Here is a 19,015-nt window from a genome sequence, read left to right as displayed (position 1 = left end):
GGCCAATGTAGGCTTTATATAGGCCATTCTAGAACCAATATTAAAAAATCTAGACATCCCAATATTGGTTCTTCTGTGCATGTTCTAATAGGACCCAAATTGAGCTAATTTTGAGGACAAGGTAAAATTGTTGCTAGGGGTGTATCAAAATGCTTTTAATGCTCTTCGGAAGGGGTGTCGGATGACAAAGCGCCGGATAATTGGGGTTTACCGTGTTTGTATTTTACTCAATGATCGAATAATATAAAAATCGCAGTGATTTGATAATAATCTTTTTAATTGGTAGCGAATTAAGATTCTTTTCATTTCTATTGCAAAAATTAGAAATCGTTGTAAAAAAGTATGCACAAATTGGAAGTTGTTATGATTATCTTAAAACAATTGAAGAAAAAATAAACATAAAAAAAGAAATAAGAAAATGAAAACAATGATAAAAAAAATGATCCCTAGTTTTAAAAATGCTCTATTTACGAACTGAGTTTCATTTCCCTTTTTTAATCCACATAGCGGCGCTGTGATAGGCCAAATCTGTTCTGCTCTTTGATTGGCTAGTTAATAGCTTGGGGGCAAAAGACTAGAATGGTGTGGTGCCGGGATATTTGACCGCGTCTTGAAAAACTTTTGGATTTTATTATAATTATTCATTTGTGCTACCAGAAATTTTCCGTCTACTTTTCCTCACGTGCTCACAATAGTTAACAAGATTTTAGCTCACTTACAAGATTTTAATCCTTTCTGATTTCGTCAATTATGGTATGTATTTACATCTTTACTATTACCTGAATGTTTTGTTGTCTAAACATTTGTGTGTCTTCAATCTAGGTAATTCATGTAATACATTTGATTCTCATTTCATAAAGATTTCGACAGAACTATTGAATTAATAATGACTATCAAAACTAGTCCTTTATTTATTTCATTTCATGATTACCATTAGAAAGGCAGCATTTAGTTCTCATAGCTACCATGCGTGTCGATGTTACAGCGTAAGTAAAGATAGTGAAAGTCACTAATTTAATCTGTTGCTTTTATTTTATCAGGATAAAAGAGGGAATAAAGAAAATCGGAATGCTGGTAGCAGAAATATGAAGATCACATCAGTATTTAAAGTTAAGAAGTGCTTGTTTGATTCTAATGTAAGTTACTGTTTACTTAAATATATTTTTTTTTTTTAGTTTTGCCATAAGTTTTAAAAGCGTTAGTGTTTTTTAATGATTGCTTATTATTTTCTTGTATAGAGTTAGAACTATGTTTAGAAATATGATTAGTGTACAAACTGATGCTGTATCACCTGCTTTGCTTATTGCATGGTGAATTGAATGTCAAAATGTTCCCTATTGTAGAGCATGATAAAGTCAATTATATCTATACCTTACATACTTTTTAACCATCATTTATGGCTTATACATGTGCCATTTGGCATTATAGCTTATACATGTGTTAGGTGAAAATTTGTAATTAAATATTAAAATTTTTTCTTATGAATTTATTAACTTAGTATAAAAATCTGCAGCTGCTGAAGGTTCACCAAGCTGCTTGGCCACATCTTCAAAATTATACTATTTTTGATTGTGTAATTGTGTGTAACACTGTAATTTTCGAAAAATTACTGTTGTCGTTTTCTTATTAAAATGTTTTTAGCCTGAAATTGTTACTCTTGCACATGGTTAAAGCACGAAATAGTTGCTCTGCACTTGGTTAAGCTTTTATTTTGTACATTTTATTGCTACTTTTTGATGTAGAAATAGAGGATTTCTTGTAAGTTCTATTGAATGTGGGTAATATTATTATACTTAGAAGATTATAATTTCTTTTTATGGATATTTTTAAATTTTATTATGCTATTTGATATTTAAGCTTGGTTTCTTTTAATAATTTTTTTTTATATTAGATTATTTAATGTCACATGGTAACAGAACAATTATAACTATTTTTTTGGCATGAAATACAGTGTAGATATTTGGTTAAAAGACACTTCAATGTAATGTTCAGTTTAAAAAAATCTATACATAGAGCTCAGATTTGTTATATAGAACTAAAAATTAAAATTTATCATGATGTTAAAGCAAATCTAACATAGGAACGGTAATTTTTAGCATGATTTTAAAAGTACAGAGCACTTATTGCAGCCATTTAGAATCAGCATTTACACTTCTATTTGTTTTATTAGGTAATGCCTTATTTTTTTAAACCTAAATTACAATCTTAGCAAATGAAAAGGTTTACACATATTTTTGTACTTGATTTATCTGAAAAATAGGTTTATAACTATATTTACTATATATATATATATATATATCAGTTATTAAGTGTAATATATATTTATAAGAATTTTTTTGCTTCGTTTTTTTTAAAAGTCTAATTGAAGGTTTTATCCAGACTAATAATGAGAGGGCATTGTAAATAAATTATAATTCGATGTTCAAAGTTAGTGAACAATAAAGACAAAAAACTGAATGTCGATAAAATCAAAGTAAAATTTTTCATTAGTTACATGTTAAATAGTTTGACATTTAATAAACATATTTCAATTAAATAATATTGCATGTTAAATAATTTAATGTTTAATGAACATATTTCAATTAAACCCATTTAGTTTTATGTTTATTTAATTAGGAGCACTTTTTAAAATAATTAAGAATTAGAAAAAACTTCTACTGAAAGTAACCGAGAATATATTTTTTTATGTCTCCTGATTTAAAGGAATTTATTCTTAATTTGGTATCAAATAGCGTGTTTAGGATAATTTTTTCACTAACAAATCAGGGGTCTGTCCAGGCCGAATTTACTACCGTTTAGCGGTACCTTCACAAATTCAACTTTAGGAAAAACGGTAGTTTCACAAATTCAATTTTAGGAAAAACGGTAGTTTCACAAAATACTTTCTCTTAAATTTTCATTTTTGTATCCCTTACGAAACGATAAATCCAAATTTTTGTGTTGATTTTTTAGTATAATTTTTAATTTTTCACAAATTATGTCTAAATTTTCACAAAATAGGTACCTCTCAGAAAAACCTAGACAGACCCCTGCAAATGGTTTTCTCTACTTTTGCAGGCCCGCACCAAGCATTCGCCATTTCGCCAAATGCAATAAATCAAAGCTTTGGCGAAGAAAATTGTGTTTTGGTGAAAGATTTTTTTTTGACTGGAAAGAAAAAAATATATTTAACTTGATCCTCAAAATTACATCAAAATGAATTTTTCTAAACAAATCAGTATTTTTTTTATTTGATTAGAGTAACTTTTGGTAGGTTCGCCACATAACCAATAAGAATTAGGTCCAAATAATATAAGCCTTAAACCAACTACCATAACATAGTTTTCTATATCAGAATTTTTTAAAAATTTTTTTAACATTTGCATTTGGCGAAGACTTTTGAAAATTGGCCAACACTTTTAATATTTGGCTAATTTACTAGCTAATAATTTAAAATCCTTAGCCCGGGTCCTGCTTATCACAGTTTGGGAGAACATAATTTGAATTGAATTAAAATTTTTATGATATATATATGTACAGTACACTCTCGATTATCCGTGCGCGGATTATCGGGTTTGCGGATTATCCGTGCTCATTCCGTAGTCACACAAAAATTATAAATAGAAGCATTTTCAATATTAAAAATATTTGATTCATGAAGTTATAACACTACCAAATTTTTGGAAGCAATATTCGTTATTGGATTGCAGTATATGGAATATCAGCAGCATGGTCAAAGGTAAAATCGTCTACGTTATCACGATCTTGGAGAAAGAACAATCCTCTTCAGATGTTCAAGAAAAATATGATAACTGTATTCTCGAACTAGCAAAAGAAATCGAAGGTTTCGAAATTCTTGATGAAGAAAATTTAGAAGATTGGTTTCAAAGTGATGCATGTGAGCCTGGCTTCCAGTATTTGACTGATGAAGACATCGTTATGTTGTTAAATCAAATAGTGATGATAGTAACTGATGCAGAAGATGTAGTAAATGAGGGAAATACAATTTCTCATTCTGCTGCTTTGTGGAAACTTTATTAGATTATATGGGAGGATTTGATTACAGTGACATTACTGCTGTTCGTAAAATATGTATATATGGCGAAGACGCATTACGCATTTTTTAATAAGAAAAATTCCTAGTTTGATGTTATGCATTCAAATGTCAGTAATTTTTATATTTTTTGTACTGATATTGAATTTTTCTTTAATAAAGGGAGTTTTCGGATTATCCGTGTTTTTCGATTGTCCATGCAACCTGTCCCGGTGATTAACCCGGATAATCGGGAGTTCACTGTATATAATACCAACTATAAATATGCAATGAATAATAGTTTAACATTACTTTTATATATTTTCAGTCTGAATTCAAATCTCCACAATCAAACCCAGAGCATAATAGTTCACCTGTTGTACCTATGTCTCTATTTGCAAAACAAACCCCGTCGCCAAACTTTATGGTTTGTGATGATAGCCCATTTTCTCAGTTCAATGTAAGAAAAAGACGCATGGAAGTATCTGCCAAGAATGACTGGAACAGAAGTACGCCAAATAGAATGGATAGTTGCACAACACCCTTAAAGAGAAGCTCCATTTTAATAAGAAACCTGGTGGTATGTATTTTTATTTGCTCTTAGTTCATATAGTTTTTGTATACACAAATTTAATTCTTTAAGATTGGAATTTTAGTAATGCTTGTGCTAGACGTTAAAAACACTTTTCCCCCCTTAAATTTTCTTAAAGAATAAAATAAAAATCATAACAAGAAATTTAATTTGTGGAAAATTTCAAATGTGAAAGTAGAATTAAATAGGGAGAAAAAAAAATTGAAAAAAAATTTCTTTACAGAGTTTTGGAGGCAACAATTTTAGACAACATAAGATTCTTAAATGATATTCAACTCTCAATTTCATAGAATGAAAAAAAAATCTAAGCTTCATTTAAGGCCAAGTTGCATTTTTTATTTAAATTCAATTTTAAGACCCTAATACTATAGTTGATGTGCCGCAACATTTTTATGTAAGCTATGATGTACTGTTTTAAAAATGATTCATGTAATTAAAACAAAGGTTCTTTTTTAATGAATTGTTTCTGAGAGTTCGTAATTTTGGAACTTTCATGACCAACTCTCTCATTCGTTAATGATAATAGAACATATATTTATTTTACTAAGTTTTTTAATTTTGACGATTTCAATAGATAAAGGTAATAATTGATTAAAAGTACTCTGGTTGTTTTAAGAATCAACAAACACTCCTAGAAATTTTTTCTCAACATCATACTAAGAGGCCAAATGTGCAATACTGTACAAGACTTGGAACAGTGTTAGGATTTTAGGTTTAATATTTGTGAAATGACAACCTAAATTCTGAAGAAATCAAAAAAAAAAAAAAAAAAAAAAGATTATTGGCTTACTCGCTTGTGTTGTTTACTATAATAAAAATAAATACCTTAAATAATTTTTTATCTAGAAATGTAAAATTTTTTTCTTTTATAAAATTGTTAGATTTTATTGAAAAATTTATTGGTATTTATTATTTTTTTATTAAAAAAAAGTTCATTTGTTCAGTCTTGGGCATTTTTTTATTTGTAAATTTTTCTCCGAAATTGGCACTATTTCAAAGTGAAAAATTTTTTTTCAAATTCTTGCCAACTTGAAAATGAATATTGGTAAGGTGCCTAGTGAACAACAGATGATTACTCAGACTATATTTCTCATTTTACTTTACATTAATGATTAAACAATTAGGTTTTATATTTATGTTACATATTAGATAAGTAATGTAGTTCATTGATAATTTAATTTCTTTTAAGTGCTCTAACTGATTTAAGTTTCAGAGTGATTTAATATATTTCCTTTGGTGCATTATTTATTTTCGCTTTCAATGTTTTGAAGGAAGAATTCTTTAAATATTCATGCTTGATTAATTTTACAGGAAGACACTGCTTCACTGACAACTGCGAGTCCTGAAAATTCTATAAAGCTTGCTGTGCAAAAATGTGAGTAATTCTTAAATCATTTTTTCAATAAGATTTGTTATTAAATGCAATTATTATTAAAGCAAAAATTCATTAGTGGTTAATCAGTGTTTTTATTTATTAAAATTATTAAATGTAATTTTAATTGTAACTTTCATTTTTTAACTGTAAATACCCATAATTATAATTCTGTTTTGCTCTTAACAAAACCACATATAATTTGTCTTTAAATAAGAAAAAATTAATAAAAATATGATTTTTTTTCCAAGAGAATAAATGATATTGTTTTTTTTTTCTTCCTAAAAGAATAATAATTTAAGAGCAATTCTTAAGTAGTTGAATATGTAAAACAATTTGAGAGAGAGAGCAAGGAATTTTTTTAATATTTCTATAAATTTTTTTTTCAATGCATAGATCATAATTAGTTTCCTGCCCCCCCCCCCTTTTTTTAAAAAAACCCCAATGTACTATAAATGTGTCTATCAGTTTAAGGCAATCTATTATTCTTATTGTTCAACATTTTTAATTTGGAAGTTCAGCTATATTATTGTTTTGAAATAATATTGAATATTAGTGACACATTTTATGAGATACTTTGACTTTAAAATACAACAGAAGTAAAATAAAAAAATCTGATTTTTTTTTTCTCGAGAGAATTAATGCTTTTGGCCTTCTTTGTTCCTAAATTATTATAGGATCAAGTAGTTATATATAAAACAATTGAGGAGAGCTAGGAATTATTTTAAATGTTGTTGTGAGAATTGTTTTGCAATGCATCGATCATAATTCGTTTCCTTTCTTTTTTGACCAATATACTGTAAATGTGTCTATCAATGTAAGACAATGTGTTTGTTCTAACTATACCTGTACTCTTACAGCTATTCAAAATCCTGATTTGATAGGAGACTTTTCCAAGGTAAAGCATCCTATTTTATTTGTTACATTATTTCTCCCATTCAGGATTTTTTAATATGAGAATGCTAATAACTTCTTTTCCCTCATAGCCTTGTGTTTTACCTGTGATTGATGGAAAACATCCAGATTTAAAGACAATCTCTCCAGACACAGTAAGATTTTTTTGCATCTTTTTTTTTTTTATTATCAGAAGTAAAAAGTAGTTTCAAAGTTTTTTAATGTATAAATTACTTAATTTTTCTAGTAACTGAGATTTTATAATTATTTCTTCAACTCTTAAAAGAATTTTAAATCACTTATTTTTAAGTAAAGTATTTATAAAGTATTATAAGTATTTATAGAGTAGTATATAAAGTATTTATAGAGTTTTATATACATTAAAATGCTTCAGAAGTTCTGTGAAGTATCTATGATTTTTCAAACAAATTTAGTCAAAGTTGGACGGTAACGAAAAGGCTGAAACTCGTTACAAGTGATTATAAATTAATAGACGAGCATTTTTAAATGAGGTTTGTGCTCGCAGGAAGTTTTTACATATCTTTCATGTGTCTATATTTTGCACATCTTTCATTTCATCGAATCATTTATCTATTATTATTTCTTTTGGAGACGAAATTTTTAATTTTGCAACATTTTGCTTTTTGCCCTTTTACTTTACCTTTTTATTTATCTACAAATTTAAATACTAACTGTCTGTGTAGATTCGTGTTTCCTTTTAATTTTTAATTTTATTTTGCCCATAATAATAGAAAATATTGCCCTTTTTGTGGTATTTATTTTAAATCATACATAGCTTCCAACTCTACTAACTATTAGGGCTAGGTGATATGTTGTGAATTATCGATTTAATGCATGCATCCTCATGCCGGTATAATGACTTTTGTTTCTGGCTAAGCAGTAGAATTTTATTTAAGCTGCCTGCATAAGAAGATGCTCAGGATATAGTGATTTGACATGCAGGGATCCTTGGCTATGCTAATGCTGTTACCAAACAGACTAAAACGATTTTGATTTTGTCTAGCTGAGAAAATGACGCTGATTTTGCTTTGCTACATAGACAATGTTTGTTTCATAACGATGAATGATGGACAGCGAATCAGAAGTCAGAGTTTTACATGATCGCTACGAAATTGTCGTTATTTTATTTATTTTTATTTTGAATTTTTATTATATGTAATTGTTGGAGAAGTGCAGTTGTGCTGGGCAGAGAAAAAAAGATTCTCATAACTATTTCTACCAGATTGAACAGCATTAAAGATCTATGAACATTAAGGAAGGAATTGTGATTTTTTTTTTAGTAATAATGAAAAAAGTTTTGTGAACGACATTCGCCTTTAATGTTCATATATGCTATACCGCATGTATGCACACTGAGCTGAATTCAGTGAGAAGGATTCTCGTACTCACTCTGATGAATTTTGCAAAAATTTTTTGATTTCAAGCTTTATATCTCACCCTCTGAAATTGAGGCGATAATCTTTTGGGAACCAATTATACATAATAAAGTAATTATTAATTTTGAAAAAAAGAGCTGTATTGAATATATTTAAAGTTTATAAGTCAGGGGTCTGTCCAGACATTTTGTGAAAGGTCCGTTTTTGGTAAAATTGTGAAAAAATTACTCGTAATTTGTGAATATAAAATAAACGTTAAGTCACATTCTTTCAACCAGGGTCCACTTTTGTGAATTAGTGAAAATAGGGTCCGTTATCGCAAAAAAACTTTTTCAAGGAGTTTTTAAATTGTAAAGACATACAAGATTATGCTCAACACTGTAAAGTTATAATTAAAAAAATTAAATTTTAAAAAATAAACAGCAAATGCATCTATTAAATTAGCGATTCAACATACAAATATTTGGTATTTAGCCTATACTGCTGAATGCCGAGGACAAAATTTAGTTCGTTTATATCTGCCTTTATTCCCTCACCCCTACCAGGGAAAGGTTTATTCGATTAACAAAACAATAATGAAGATAAACAAATTTGTGAAGGGTCCGATTAAAAGATAAATTATTTTGTGAAGGGTCCGTTTTTAAGTTAAAATATTTTGTGAAGGGTCCGTTTTAAAGTTAAAATGTTTTGTGAAGGGTCCGTTTTTATGAAAAGATATTTTGTGAAGGGTCCTGTTAACGGACCCAAATTTCTTCTAAACAGACCCCTGTAAGTGCATAATATTATTTAAATGCAGTTAAAATAAGCCATCAATAGTGTTCTTTGCCAAAAACTAGTTATTTAATCATGATTATAAAAAAAATTTCTGAAAATGGTTTTGCATTTTGTTTTTTATGTCTGTATATAAAGGAACTCACCCTGAGGAAGGTGTGGCGAGGAAAGTTATTATTGTGCATATCCCAATGATTTCTTTTATATAGAGATTTCTTTTAAATAGTTTTAGAGTGCTAAAAATATTTTTAGAAGATGCTTATTTTTTGCTGAAAACTTTATAAAACAACAGAAATTTAAGTTAATAAATTAGTTTGAGAAATTTGCTGAAGAAATTAATAAATTTGTTTATTTAAAATGATTGATATGGCAGGAAATTTTTTGGGTGTTATTTATTTGCAAGATTTATTAATGTAAACTTTATAATAATTATTTTTTTCTTTCTCCTTATATAGTCAAAAAGTTTTCAGAAAGATTATATTAAAATTTTTATTGGCAGTTTTTGTACTTAGAGGGTTAACCCCTTAACGATCAGTTAATTTTCAAGAAAAGAGTAATAAAAGTGCCCATTTTTTTATCCCTGAAAATTATATAACAATGTATGTATGAACAATATATATATTCAATTTTAATTTTTGACTTGTTTTTAGTTTGAAATTTTAAAAAATTAAATTCTTAGGAAGAGCCAACATTCAGGGTTACTATGACTTAATGGTGGTTTTCCAACAAGCAAGGAAAATTTTAAAAAATATGCCTTTTAAACATTAAAAAAGAATTTTTTAAACTTATATATAATATAAATAAAGATTAGTAATTTTTTCTTGTGTGATAAATTTCAAAGCATGAGATACAGAGGCCAACGTCACAATCTGGATTGTAGTTCCGAGTTTCCTTCCTACATCTCTTATTGTTTTAATCTCTTCTACAATCACCTTAAAAATATCCTAGTACTGCCACCTAGTGTATAAAATGAGAAATAAAATGTTTTCCGGGCAAAAGAAATGAATTAGTTTGATTCTTATTGGTGCGATTCTACTGCACACTCCAGCTCGTCAATATCATGGGGTCGAGAAATAGAGGGCGAAACCTCACCTCGTCGTTTTCACAGGAACGAGAAGGAAGATGTTAAACACAGTTTTAAATATCAGAGAATTGACTAGCAATATTTTAATTATGAAGTAAAAGATGTTGCCAAGCATAAGTTCATGTATTTATTATTGGGCAGCACTTATTAGTCAATCACCTGTTTGCATTCTGAAAGTATTTTCCACCTTATTGTAATAATTCACACTTATTTCCTCAACAGTTAAACTCAATAATTAATTTTCAGAAAGTATTTATTTTATGTTTGCATTTTTCAGTTTTATTAGAAAGGTTTAATTTGTTGTTCTCTTTAGGTTGCAAATCTGCTTCAAGGAAGTGATTCTTTTGAGTTTACAATCATTGACTGTCGATACCCATATGAATATGCTGGTGGTCATATTAAAGTAAGTTTATATCTTCATCTCTGTTTCATTATTTACTGTTTTGGAGAATAAAAAAGCAGCTTCAAAATTATAGTGATATACATATATTTGCTAGATTATTTAAAAACTGAACCTTGTTTTTTCCCAGAACTATTATTTTCTGAACTTGTAAATTAAAGCATTAAGCTATTTCAGGGTGCGTAGCGTTTGTAAAAAGTACTTAAAGGTGCTTTTTGGGAGATTTCGTTTTTAAAAGCTTTTAAAGGTCCTTTTTTCAGCTGGCGTTTTTAAAAAGTGCTTTGTTTTCACGAATAATTTTTTTTCCTTCCCTGCATTTCACGAAAAATGGGGTGTTTGCTACGTAATCATTCACACGGACTTCATGTCGCACCCACGTTATGAGTTGCGCATGCGCGCACACTCGAAACTGAAACCCGAGTGCTCCAATTCGGATAGAGTCAGATCCTTATTCTTTTTAATTTATAATTTTATTCTTCTTTATTTTATTTTACTTCTAACACTTTTTTGATGTAGGGGGTAAGGATACTTTTGTTCTGAGTACAGAGTCAAGTTGAATTCACTCGGTGATGTGGGAAAGTACTGATTGTTTCGATTTACGTCCGTTTCTTTTTGTGTTTTTTTTTAATGCTAAAACTGTTCATAAAAAGGTTTTGTTTTTCAATAATATCATTGATTCAATATGAAATTTTTGAGTGCTTGGAAATTTTTGTAAAGTGCTTGAAAAGTTTTTAAAAAGTGCTTATTTTTGATTCAAAGATTTGGCTACGCACCCTGTATTTGATTCTAATGATGTATTGTTTAATGAAATTGTATTCAAAACAAAATTCCTCCAATGGTGAACAATTTTTCTTTTTTGTGATATATTTAATGATGTGAACTGTATATTTAATTTAGTTTAATTAAATTAAGCTCTTTTTTTCTAGTTATAGATAAGATAAAACTTATGCAATTTTCCTTTTATTAAATTTATTTATAAATTTTTTTAAAATATGTTTTGATAGAATGCACTCAACATTTACTACAAAGGAGATGCTGAAGCTCGGTTTTTCTCACAAAAAAAGAAGACTGATTACCCTATATTGATATTCTATTGTGAGTTTTCATCTGAACGTGCCCCTAGCATGTAAGTCATGGTTCATTTCAGTCACACATTGTTACTTCATCATTATTTTTTAATGCAATGTGGTAACTTCGCTTGTGCGAAGATGCTAGCTATTACAATTTATCCGTAATTTCATAGGAGTTAATTGGCACCTTTGTGGTTAGGTAATAAAAATTTTTGTTTTGAGAAGTTTTTAAAAAAATTTTTTTTGTAGGGTTGCAGTTATTTTATGTAAAAAGTGACTGACCCTGGGTCACAATAATAACATTAAAGAGAATGCAAAGCTTATCTTGTCATAAGGTCCAATATTGGTTTAGTTAATGCTAAGTAGGGTACAAAAACATAATAAGTTAATTAAAAGAAGATCCTTACTGTTTTAGAAATTATTAGTTTATTCAGACATTTTGTTCTTTTTATTGCTATTACAGTAAATTCATTTTATTACTTATGTCCCGAACAGAAAAAGACTCTTTGATAATATCAAAAGTCAGAAGATTTGTACAATTTAATCAAACTATTAATTGCACTGGCATTTTAAAATTTATGAGTTTAGTTATGTTTCCAGATTTATGCCAGATTAAGTTCAAAATTTTTTTATTTTTACCATAATCGTTGCTTCATTTCATACATCTTATGGAATCTGCTGTACAGTTTTTTAATATTTCAGATTCTTTCTACTCATCATTAATGGCAATATTATTGTCTACAGTAACTAATTCCCTATAAGTGTTAGTTTCTTCTTATTAGCAAATTCTTCTCATTTTTATAGATTGAATCTTCATACTTGTGCATACATGTCTTCAGTGTTTGTTTAAGGAACAGATGTGTACACATTAGCTGGTTATATGCTACTTAGTTATTTCATGCACACACTCTTCATTCACAATCTCAGTTCTTGCAGTTGCCATTCTATTTTAAAGATATTTTTAAAAATTGGAGTTCAAGAAAGCATTCTAAGTACTAAAAAAAAGGTGGGGGGTTTGGTAATCAAGAGTATTTTAAGAAAACAAGGGCCAACAGAAAATTATTTAAATATTTTTCCCTTTATATAAATTAAAATAGTAAATGTGTGGGGTGGGATGTTGAAAATTTCTTGATATTGGAGATTGGACTTAAAAAACATTTATAATTTCTATACTTTATGATGTGAATAATACAGAAAATGTCTAGAGATCAGTGCTTTTTGCAAGTCATTTTGCATAATTTTAGTTTTAATAGGTAAATCGAGAAATTAGTTTCTTAAAAATAAGCTTTGAGGACCATTTTGATTAAATACATTGTAAGCATTTTATAGAGTATTTTTTGTAAGCATCTAAATAAGGATTTTTTGAGAAGCATGCTTCTTTACTTTTAAATTAGAATACCGGGGTGGTTAAATTAATTTCTTTCATTTAACAGCTGACGATGCAATTAGCAATACAACAAAGAATATAGAAGATTTTTTCAGAAATTGTTTTTCCTTTTTACCTTATTATAGGTAAATGTTAGTTTCAAGTGTAATGGAATTTGAGCGATATATAATATATGTATTTTAAATATATTATGCATGCCAGCATTACTTGTATTTATAAATATATTTATGTACAATTTGGTTGTATGTATATCTATTTTAAATAGTGGGATTTTGTGAAAATTGAAATTGTATTTATTTTTACAGGATGCGATTCTTAAGAAGCACAGACAGGAATCTAAATAGAGATCATTATCCTCATCTTTTTTATCCTGAATTATATGTCATGGAGGGTGGTTATAAGGCTTTCTATTCTAGCTTCGAGGTAACATTATACATTTGGAAACTAATTTTATATTTTTATGGGTTGTCATGCATGCATGTTTATGACTGCCAACTCTAGAAGACATTTAAATAGACAACCTTTTGCCAGTTTATCTTTGTTTAATTAAGAATTTTCATTATTAGCACCGTGCATAACATTTTTAACAGTGCTTATTTTAGACAGGGTGCGTGCAGACTCCTTATACTCCTTGGAAATAAAAAAGTCTCCGAGGAGTGCTTAGAACTACTTAGATTTCCAAATAAGTCCTTAGAAACTCCTTAGATTATTGGGTTGCATATATTAATTTACTAAGTCTGCGGATGAATTTGCTGTCCAAACAGGGAAACTAAATGATATGAGTTAGCTGTCAAAGTCTAATAGTTTCAGAAAAACTTCAAAAAAAAAAAATGAACTGCAAGAATTAGAAGAAAAGAATAACAGCAAATAATTAAATTTTAAATGTTACAAGCAAACTTAATAATTTACTGTGATTTTTTTTGTTTTGTTTTTTTGTATGAAATGCCTTAGATTTTCTTATGTATTCAAATTTCAAAATATAAGATTGGTAGGTTTTTATGTTAATCTTAATAACATCTGTACTATGCACTTTAACAAGATTTATTGAAATATTTGAAGCTGGAAAATGTATTTATGTGTGAAAGTGATAACTTTATTTTTCTTGATGAAGTTTAACAAAGTCAAAAATTATTTCAGGAGGGCTAGGAAAAAATATCTTATGCAAAATTGATACATTTTTGAAAGTTCTTTATAATAACTACTTTTTAATTTAAAAAAAAGTTTTTAAATTTTTGATAAGTCCTTAAAGTTTTGGACTCCTTGGATTTCTTCTTCTGATCTCTGTATGAACCCTGATTTTTGATTTTGGTTTTTTAAAAGCCCTTAAAGGTGCCTTTTTTATTGGGTGATTTTAAAAATTGCTTAATTTTCCCTTTTTAAATATGATATTTTTTTCTTTACCCTGTCGATTTCCGCCTCATATTAAGCAAAAGCGTGCTTTTCCGACTGTTCTACTCAATGTTTTCGCAATTTATTCAACCACAATCCATCGGTCCGTAACTTATGAAAGAGCCTGTCATTTTACATGTTTGATGAAATACTTGCGAGCCCGCGTGTGCGTCTACTGAGCAAGGTTCAGGGAGTTTATTGCACTCTCGTGTGCAACTCTGCTGCATTTTGCAAGTTATTCTCAATTTCAAGCTTTTATTTTCCACACTCTGATATCAAACCGAAAAATCTCTTGATCATTTTGAAATGGCTAGTATAATCAAGAAAAAGAGTTCTTTGTCAGAAACTAGTTATTTTATTATGATCATATAAAGTCTTTAAAAATTATTTTGCAATTTGTCACTGCATGCAGTTTCTAAAAATATTTTTTCAGTGCTTAAAAAGTACTTAAGAGGTGCTTATTTTTTATTGAAAGATTTGGCTACGCACCCCGATTAGGCATTTTAGAAAATAATTTAAACCCTTATCAAGCACATAGAGAAACACCTATCAATATTTTTACTTGGCTTATTATTTATTTGAGAATTGATAGGAGTATTAATACTATTGCTTCCCCAAGTTCAGGGAAATCTAAAGCCTAAAATTGTATCCAGGAATATTGTTTTTTTTTAGGGGGGGGGATTGTGGAAAAGAAATGGAAAGTTTTAAACTCATGGTAACAATATATAGGCAATAAAGGTTCAGAGTAAATCAAAATCACAATCATAAAAATTTCATGCCAACATGGTTAAATGTTCATATATTTATTAAGATTAAAAAAAATTGTGAAATACTTTTTGTTAAACAATTTCTTCAATTTTTGAAAATAACCATATTTGCAGTTCAACAGTGCTATTCACTAGGTTAGAAATAATTTATTTTAATTATTATGATTTCTGCATAAATAGATTTTTGTATTTATTCACTAGTTTGATATTATGAATCTGATTTCTTTTTGACTAACATAACTTTTACAAAGCCAGTTTAGGTGTTTCCAGTTCTTGTACAAAATTATTCTTGTTACAATTATCTAAAATGACTTAAATATCTTTTATATGTTGTCAACTTAGGAATATAATAAGCTGAATGTTTTTATGTTCTAGCCCATTTAAGTATTTATGTTCAATTTAAATTTGTAGTTATTAGTGTAATTTACTTATATTTTTTTCCCTATAATGGTTCTAAAAATTTCTCAGAATCCTTTACAAGGAAAATATTGTGTATTTTATACCATGATTTTTTTTATAAATTCTTTTGAGGTTACAGTTATGTTTGTTCTTGTATTTGTGCAATTTGCTTGTATTTAGTGTTGTCTTGTGTGGATTGTTTTTTCATAGAAAAATTTAAGCATTATATTACTATAACAATAGCAACTACTAATAACACCTTATTAAATATATAAATAGCATTTAAAGGTTTAGCTGATTAAAGGTAAAAATGTTTAAATCTCATCAAAATTAAAGGTTTAATACGGCAAGAGTAAAAATTTGCTATACTACACCAAACAAAAACTGCAGTATATGCTTCGAGTCTTTTTTTAAAATTTTTTATAAGTCCTCTTTTGAGCTTGCAGTAATGTTTATTATTCTTGTATTTGTGCAATTTGCTTGTATTTAGTGTTGTTTAGTGTGGATTGTTTTATCATAGAAAAATTTAAGCATTATATTACAAAAACAGTAGTAATTACTGATAGCAGGGGTGTCCAGCTATAGGGAAAATTGGAACATGTTAAACTGTTATCATAACAGTCGATTAAAACTGTTTATCTTAACAGTCGCTTTAAAGAATTACAGAGTCTCATGGTCCTTAAAAACTGCTTAATATTTTGGCAAATAACAGTAGAAAATAATATTAAGAACGATAGAGGATGATAAAGAAATAATACTAATAAATATCTATAAACGATGAAAATTTTTTTTATTAGTATTTGTTAATTAAGAACCTTATTTTCTGGCTATAGGAATGTGTTGATACCTTTGAAAAATTGTTTTAAACCCTTTTATTTATTTGTTTCACCGAGAACTAATAAAAAACATATTGGTTTGAAAATTATAAATCTTTTCAAACATAATTGTATTTTTATTCCATAAAAACTTTCATGAAAATATTTATTGCAATGAATTTAAAACAATATACTTAATTAAGCCTAATGAAAAAAAAAGTGGAATGATTTAAGGTGATTAGTGTGGCCTGTTTTTCTTTGAAATAGGACCTAATTTAACAATGACATAGTTCAGAAAACTATTCTCATGCATGACTCTTATTTCAACTTTTTAGTGTTAGTTCTTTTAATATATTCCCTTATAAATGAAACATTTTATTAATAGAAAAGAAAGAATTTTTTTTGGTGTAACTGAATATTTAGCAAGATTGGCTCGCAACTGAATATGTGATGCAGGTCTAATAGCAAAATATAAAAACTTGTAATAATTTTTTCAATGTTTTTGCCAAATTTCCTTATTTAATCTTTTTTTTTTTTAAACATACATAAAGAAATTGCAAATCTTAATTTTACCATTCAATTTGAATGAAATCATTAAAAATGGAATACGGATTAGTTTTATAAATGATGTTAACCTTTAACAATCTGAAAATGTTTTTTTTTTTTAAAAAAAAAACTACCCAGATTTGTAAAAATTGCCTGGTACTTCTTTGGCGAGCCCTGTTTATTAATACAATTATATCCGTGCTTACATTACAATAAAATTTTATTTATTGATTTTTTTAGAAAGGTAAATAATTGGCACTGTCCCTGGTGATATGTGTATATTCGATGATAAACAATCATACTGTTTTTAAAATCCTTAATTTTTTTAAAAAAAAGTCCTTAAAAGTGCTTAATTTTTGTTTTGTTAAAAGAGTGGGATCTCTGTTTTAACAGCAATTAAAGGTTTAACAGTAGATTAAGGGTCAAAATATTTTAATCAAAAAGTAATCAAGGTTTGATGGCGCTAGAATAAGAATTTGCTATGCTATACTAAACCAGGGGTAGTGTTTTTAAAAAGTGCTTAAAGGTGCTTTTTTATTGGGTGTTTTTTGAAAGTGCTTAATTTTCCTTCTTTCAAACCCTGTAAACAAAACCTGTAGTTTATGCTTTAAGTTAGCCATCAAATGCTATTATAAGCCAAGTCATATGTAATAAAAATCAGGGAGAAGGTTACTTATATAGGGCGTGTTAACCTTCTTAAGTGGCCAAACCGCCAAAAAACTCATTCTAAAAAAACTACTAAAATTTAATTTCTGTTTTGAAAAAGATTTGCCATGACTTACCAGTTTTTCATTTATTTTATTTTAATTTTTTTGTAATGTATTTATACTTTAATTTTAGGATCTCTGTGAGCCTCAAAGCTACAAGCCAATGTTGCATGAGGATTATTCGGAACAGATGTCTCATTATCGCACCTATTGCAAGAATTACAGCTCAAAGAACAAGCGTAGAAGAGCCAAGACATCTACTGTGGATGCATAAGAGGAAAACTGTTTGTGCCAATTTCATCCTCATTTAACACATTGTTTAAACTTATATATTTCATTGTAGTCATTATTCTTTGGTGGATTGAATGTATTGTATTTATGAGTCATTTTACTGAATTGTGAGAGTGCTTATATCTTGATGTTTAGAGGTGTTTGCTTACATGCCATTGCCAATAGTTTGCCAGCATCTTTCATGAAGCGTGAACAATTCTACCAAATATCATTTGGAACTGTTTTATATCAATTAAATTGTTTTTATTGAATAAATCAATCACTCATCATCCAATTGTTATGAGTTTTAAACTTAAATTATTTTTTGAATGTATGAATTGTAGAGGTTAAGACTTTTAGGGATGGATGATGAATTTTAATCTTTTAATGTTATAGAAAATATTGTTGAAATATACATCAGTTGTTATACATTTCATTTTATTTTAAACATGAACGCTTGTTAATAACTTGGTGGATTTAAATTTGTAGTGCATGACTAAGGCAGTTTTAATTTTTCAAATGAAGGTAGTTTGGTCACTTTGATCTGTTGTACATAGTCTCATATATTGTAAATAGAATCACACTGATTGTGCAATTATTTATGAATTTGAATATAAATTATCATCTTATTGTGAGGAATTTTTGCATAAGTTATTTTTGCATTTCATCATGTCAATCATGTTATCAATTTACACTGCCATTTATGTTTTTTTGATAATAAAAATTTTGTTTTCGTAATATACCTAAGTACTTTTTTTTAGTTATAAGTTACCTTTTCCTAGTATATGCAATATGTATCTCATATATATAATTTCTAGAAATGCTATATCTATAATCTATTACCTGATAAAGCTTTATCAGGTACCCAGGATGAGCTAATTCTCAAGTTTTTGTCTCTGGCTTTAGTGAACGATTTCAGGACTTGAGGCCAACAAATTGTTTTCCTAGGGTCCCCCCCCCCCGTTATAACGGGACTCCTACAGCTCTGGAAGAACAGAAAAAACCTAGAATTGTCAGGGAGTTTTATTTTGACCCTAAAGAACAAGTCAGGAAAAGTTGCAATATTTTTTTTGTTCAAAAACCTAAAAAATCCCTTCATCATACCTGGAAAATCAAGTCTTAAAATTTTCAGTAACAGTAATC

The 19,015-nt window shown here is 28.1% G+C and overlaps 1 protein-coding gene across 1 annotated transcript; it reads left to right on the top strand.

The window, feature by feature from the left end:
- Window positions 1-530: 530 nt before the first annotated feature.
- On the top strand, window positions 531-18,612 carry LOC107447241 (M-phase inducer phosphatase 1-B). The gene is made up of 10 exons (XM_043051506.3): window positions 531-753; window positions 1,041-1,136; window positions 4,341-4,592; window positions 5,916-5,979; window positions 6,837-6,874; window positions 6,963-7,025; window positions 10,436-10,525; window positions 11,527-11,648; window positions 13,285-13,402; window positions 17,736-18,612. The coding sequence occupies exons 1-10, from the start codon at window positions 751-753 to the stop codon at window positions 17,874-17,876; spliced, it is 987 nt and encodes a 328-aa protein (XP_042907440.2). The 5' UTR covers window positions 531-750; the 3' UTR covers window positions 17,877-18,612.
- Window positions 18,613-19,015: the final 403 nt, after the last annotated feature.

Source organism: Parasteatoda tepidariorum, chromosome 5 (assembly GCF_982258835.1).
Source record: "Parasteatoda tepidariorum strain Cologne lab strain chromosome 5, Ptep-v5.0, whole genome shotgun sequence".
NCBI lineage: Eukaryota > Metazoa > Arthropoda > Arachnida > Araneae > Theridiidae > Parasteatoda > Parasteatoda tepidariorum.
The sequence above is the reverse complement of the archived record's forward strand: the minus strand, read 5'-3'. Positions and strand labels throughout refer to the sequence as shown.

What these genes read in the sequence shown, in the direction of transcription:
- LOC107447241 (XM_043051506.3), top strand. An exon ending in AGACAATCTCTCCAGACACA is followed by an intron (nt 7,026 to 10,435) that starts GTAAGATTTTTT and finishes TGTTCTCTTTAG; the next exon opens with GTTGCAAATCTGCTTCAAGG. An exon ending in TCTGAACGTGCCCCTAGCAT is followed by an intron (nt 11,649 to 13,284) that starts GTAAGTCATGGT and finishes TTATTTTTACAG; the next exon opens with GATGCGATTCTTAAGAAGCA.